General features: G+C 50.8%; 1 gene segment (V, D, J or C); it reads right to left on the minus strand.

Moving 5' to 3' along the window:
* Window positions 1-4,977: 4,977 nt before the first annotated feature.
* On the minus strand, window positions 4,978-6,036 carry LOC116498301. The segment is given in 2 exon segments: window positions 4,978-5,312; window positions 5,988-6,036. Coding segments are annotated over 2 exon segments (384 nt in total).

The raw sequence follows: 6,036 nt of genomic DNA on the forward strand, positions 1-6,036 counted from the left end.
ATGCCAGACAGTGCCCCAGACCAGGACCCCAGGAACTCACAACATGCTGCTGGATAAGATTGGATGGAAGAGCAAACATTGTGTTGTTGTTTTAAGAGGACCTGACCATCTCTGGCTTGTCCTGTAAAGACAGACAGGAAGGGGCCAGCCTGGAGTCTATGACAACATGGCCAATGTCTACCTATCCTGTTTTCTACACGCTCATTTTCTTTCTTTTCTTTCTTGCCCTCTGCTTTGCATGAGGCCCCCAGAAACCAGCCTGGAGAGACCTGCTAGCCCCTCTCCCCATGTGGGCCAGGTAGATTGATGCCCTGTTGCAAGTCTGCCATTGGAAAAGCTGAACAGATTTTTGTCTGCTTCTGCTGTGCTACGATCTCGGGGCCTCCTCTTGGAGTCACCTCCTTTCCCTCCTGAGCCTTGATAAACATTTGCAGCAACCCTGAGTGTGTCCCTGTGTGGTCTTTTCATCTGGATACTGATGGCCAAGGGAGAAAACCATTCCTTAGTGGGAATAGGCTTGGGGCACTGCCTCATTCCTCTAGGCACTGGAGGGTGGGGCATACTGCAGCAATTCCTCTTTCAAGCACTGTCTCTTGAAGGTGAGGAAGACATCCCTAGTTCCTCCACAGCCAATGGCCACCAGTCCTTGACTTGTGACGTCTCTGCCTAGACAAGCGCTGTTGACATTGGAGGCCCCAGCTCTTTGGGAAGAGTGTTCGTCTTGCTTTGGGTGGAGCTGTGCTAGGGATGGAGGTTCAGACAAAGATAATCCCAAAGGTTTTCAGAAACTGGGAATGGGTAAGTGTCTTGGTGATGGCCCTCTGTCTCACTTCCACATTCGCCTTTCTTCCACCACCTGATCATGGGTATCGTGTCTGGGCATGGAGAGCAGAAACAGCTTCCCTGTGCATTCCCATCATACTACAGCGCGGTGTCTGGCATGGCCCAGCTGTTGCCAGGATGCATAGGGTGAGGGGATCCACAGGTTCGTACTGGTACCAGTCCAATCAGGCCACACACTGGAGACCCCAGGCCCTGTGAACTCAACTCCTTTTTTATGAAGGAAGTCCCACGACAGGCACCGATGCACAAACAGTCATGGCTGCTCTGTCTTGCTTTCTTTTTCCCAAGCATGGATCATCTTTCATCAGGCCCTGGAACTCAGAGTCCCATAGGCAGTACAACCCCATCATGCTCCAGAAAAGAGATAATGTGGGGGCAGATATCCCACTGTCTCTGCTGAGACATGGCAGTGAGAATGGGTCCTGATTGTGCACCCAGCAAGGTCTGTATGTGGGTGCTGAATGTCACAGGGTATGCACCAGTCCAACCACAGGGCACACGCTGGGGGATCTTCTCACAGGCACCAAGCTCCTCTGTCAATTCCAGAGCCATGAGGATGAAGTGGTCCTTGTGCTTCATGCAGCACCACTGCTCTCCACAACTAGGTGAGGGCCTTCCCACAGTAGCACACCTTGGGGCCCTGTGGTGTGGGGTTGATTTAGTTTCACACAGGCTGTACATTCTGCCAGTGCCACGGGACCAGGATGGGGGATGGGGCTATTGCTCCATGGTGTGAGGATGGGGGGACCTCTCCACAGGCCAGGTTCTCTGGCAGGCAGTGCTGGCTCAGGTGGTGGTGCAAGGGCAACAAGCATCAGAACCAAGCCCACCAAAGTCCAGGACAACAACATCTTACAGCTCTGGCCTGACCCCTAGCCCAGGGTCTCTGCATAAGCTCAGGCCTAGCATAGCCCTGCCCCAGCTCTGCTGCATGTGTGCCTTTGCCTGGCCTTGCCTAATCTTGTCTTGTCTTGGTAAAAAGGCATTGTCCACGTAGCATCTCATTGTCTCTGAAAACCATAGAAAAACAGAATGCTAGGATATACTAAGTTAGCACAGACAAACAAGGGTCATCAAGTCCATCTCCTCTAGATTCACCTGCAAACTACAGGTATGAGACTGTTGTCCGTGTGGTGCAATTTCCTGAAGTAACTAGGAAAATAAAACTAACATTCACATTTCAAAGAAAATGTACAGCATTGAAGAGGCTTTCAGGGTGGGGTGTAGCTGCATTATAAGCTGTACTTTTTGCTACCCTGATCCAAGGACCTGTCATGTTTTGACAAACGCTGTACCCTAGTGTACTGTTGCTCATTATAATATCATTATAATACCAAAACACACCTCCATCCCAAAAGCTACCTGCCTCCAAGGTGTGACCACCCCACACTGAGTATGCGCTCTGAATTTCTCGGAGCCTATTACTCTAAACAGAGACGGGAGAACTTTTCACCAATCATAAACATGATTGGTGAAAAGTTAATCATAACCATGATTGGTTGCCATCACAGAGACGTGGTTGGAGAGCTGCCAGGCAGAGAAGGACCTGGGAGTGATGGTGGACAGTCGGCTGAATATGAGCCAGCAGTGTGCTCAGGTGGCCAAGAAGGCCAACAGCATCCTGGCTTGTATCAGAAACAGTGTGACCAGCAGGGCTAGGGAGGTGATCGTCCCCCTGTACTCAGCTCTGCTGAGGCTGCACCTCGAGTACTGTGTTCAGTTTTGGGCCCCTCGCTACAAGAAGGACATCGAGGTGCTTGAGTGGGTCCAGAGAAGGGCGACAAAGCTGGTGAGGGGCCTGGAGAACAAGTCCTACGAGGAGCGGCTGAAGGAGCTGGGCTTGTTCAGCCTGGAGAAGAGGAGGCTCAGGGACGACCTTATTGCTCTTTACAGATACCTTAAAGGAGGCTGTAGAGAGATGGAGGTTGGCCTGTTCTCCCATGTGCCTGGTGACAGGACGAGGGGGAATGGGCTAAAGTTGCGCCAGGGGAGTTTTAGGTTAGATGTTAGGAAGAACTTCTTTACTGAAAGGGTTGTTAGACACTGGAACAGGCTGCCCAGGGAGGTGGTGGAGTCACCATCCCTGGAAGTCTTTAAAAGACGTTTAGATGTAGAGCTTAGGGATATGGTTTAGTGGGGACTGTTAGCATTAGGTCAGAGGTTGGACTCGATGATCTTGAGGTCTCTTCCAACCTAGAAATTCTGTGATTCTGTGATAACTAAGATATGCGTGACTAGAGTCACTCAAGTTCCACCTAAAAGACAGAAAATAATATAAATTGGCCTAAGAGAGAGGGGATGTTAGGGAAGATACCACCATCAGGGGAGATACCATCCCAAGGGAATACAACATCCTCAGGACCTCCTGACTCCTGGGACCAGTCAATGGGCTGAGCCTCTCTTCCCCCCCATTGGGACACCTTTGGGTGAGATTTGAACACTTGGTTATAAATCTCTCTGGAGTCTTTGATCCTTCTAATGCGTTAATATCTAGGCTGCGCACCTGTAACACCTGTAACATCTGTAACACCTGTAACGCCTGTGTCACCTGTGTATTTCATGCATGCTAGCTTGCTTTTGCAGACAGTATCGCCGGCAATCCAAAGAACCCGTGTACCTTTTGCTGTAATAAATCGTACTTGATTGCATTGTTATAGCTCTCATTAAGTGCGACTAGTGTAAGGGTGGTTATACGTTATTGGTGAATATGTGACCGTGATAGTTCAGTGTTCTGAATCCAACCAGACCCCTAACAGTTAATACGCTATTAGTGAATATCCGACTGGACCCCTAATGGTTGATGTGTTATTGGTGAAATTTGTGATTGTGATAGTTCAGTACCCTGAATCTGACTGGGCCCATAATGGTTAATCAGCTACACCCCTTAACACGACAGTCCGAATGCTTCTTGAACCCCAGCAGGCTTGTTGCTGTGACCACTTCCATGGGGAGCCTTTTCCAGTGCCCAAACTCACTTGCCATGCACTGCTTAGTAAACTACATATATAGACAGAAAAGTACTCAGAGAATGGGAACCGTGATGGGGTGGGAGGCATAAGCAGGAAATGCCTTGTGGTGAGTGAAAAACAAGGGAACAGGGCAAGTGTGTGGATACAGTCAAGGACCTTGCTCAGCATTATAGCCTCACAGGCCAGGCTCAGAAGAGGCCCAGCACCAGAGCAGAAACAGGCAATGGTGTTCCTGGTACCCCCTCCGCACCCATGCTCTGAAGGAGAGCAGGAAGCAGAGTTTCTTTCTCATGACTGAGGTATAATGCAATGCCTCGTGTGTGGCAATCAGAGAGCAACATTGTGAAAATGAGAAACTCAGTGATACCCTGGAGAAGGGGAAAAAATATATATGCCAGGCAGCTGCAAACACAAATGGTTCACCTGATGACATGGAAAGTCTCCAGTGTTTGGGGAGCAATGGTGGTGGAGTACAAGTTCTCCAAGAAGGTGAGCGTGCTGAGTAAAAAGTGCATTGGGATACTCAGGGGGTGGTGGTCACTCCCCACAGTGACAAACGGAGGCCATTCCCCATCGCCTTCAGAGAGATGAGGAGAAGATACTGACAAAGAGGATGATGTGCCAGCCACAATGGTCTGTTAAGCTCAGAAGAATGTATTCAGTCCCAGAGGTCCTGTTCTTGGACCTTTGGTCCAGGCTTTGGACATGAACTGGCTGAAGGTCTGGAGATAACCTGGTGGCTGGGGTGCAAATGCACTTTACTGACTGACTCATTGAAGAGAGGGAAGAACCCTGCAAATCTCTGTCAGAGTTACTTCTAGGGGTCTCTGGGCTGGGCTGGACAGGGCTTGAAGCAAGCTGCTTTATCATGGGCTGGCAGGAATTTACTCACCCTGGGGCTGAGGGACTGAGAGCAATCCCCCAGGGAAGTTCTGTTTCCCAGCAGGCTCTGTCCTATTCCGGCAGCCTGCGAAGGGAGGAAAGGACCATGTAGTCCATGTCACCCAGTCAGGATCAGCCATCTCCACACAGCCACGTACACCAGCCTGTCTGGGAAAGAGGATCTGGCTGGCAGATCGTGGAGTGAACACGTGAAGCAGTGCTGCAAGGGGAAAGCTGAGGGCCCCATTGAAGACCTGTGCCTTGAACAGACACATCTTTTCCCTCACCGGTGTTGTTGCACAGCCAGGGCAGCTCTGTACAGCAGGGTGTCACTCACAGCACAGAAGTACAAGGCGCTGTCAGAGAGCTTGACTTCCTTAAGATGCAGAACACTGGATTTCTCCTCAGTGTTCAGCTCCGTGGTGAAACGGCCACTCTGCTTGGTGCCTCTTCCTGCTTGATAAGAAATCAGCTGAGGGGCTTGTCCCTTCTTCTGCTCATACCAGAGCAAGCCATAAAATCTGGAGGTTTCATATGTGCAATTGGTCTGGAAGGTGTTTCCCTGCTCCACGGAGACATGTCCTTCTTCCTGGGTGACAGACACCTGCCCCATGGTTTCTGGAAGAAAGAGAAGGTCAGCAGCTCTAAAAGGAAGCCTTGAGGCAGCCAAACAGGAGTGAATTCAGACCTATGGGAGATAAGTCTGCCTGTTCTTTACTGGGCTGAAATGTCACAAGGCTGGAGCAGTGCAAGGTGGTTTCGGGGCAGAGCTCAGAACTCCCTGGCCAGAGCGGACCCTGAGGAGAGCTGTGCTGTGTGCCTGCTCCTCCTGCCTGCTCTCCTTCTGCTCAGAGGACCAGGGCACGGCCTGTCACGCCTGGCTTTGTGTGCTGGGACCAGTACCCTCCAGCAGGTTGAGGGGCCCACGCAGCTATGGAGAAAAGGTTCAACCTGCTTCCTCATCCCAGTCATCCCTGGGGGCTCCAAGGCCCATCAGTACACACAAAGCTGAGGTGAGTGGTGGCAGGAGGGAGCCCTGGCTGTGCTGATGAGCAGGGAGGGAATGATTTTGGAGGCCATGGCAGGAACACATCAGGCAGAAGACAGAGTGGACACCCTGGTAATGAGTCCACTTGGACACAGTCTGGCTTATTCTATAGGAAAAGGAAAAATGAGGGGCTGCAGAGACATTTCCCTGTGATTCAAGATTTGTTCCCCACATGAAGGTGGTAAGGCTGACGAGGGCTTCCTGGGGAAAGAAGATTTATGTCTTGATTAAAAGCCAGCACTTACCCAGCAGTTGCCCCAGAAAGGCAGTGAGGATGAGATACCCACGGTGCAT

Source organism: Aythya fuligula, chromosome 24, assembly GCF_009819795.1.
Source record: "Aythya fuligula isolate bAytFul2 chromosome 24, bAytFul2.pri, whole genome shotgun sequence".
NCBI lineage: Eukaryota > Metazoa > Chordata > Aves > Anseriformes > Anatidae > Aythya > Aythya fuligula.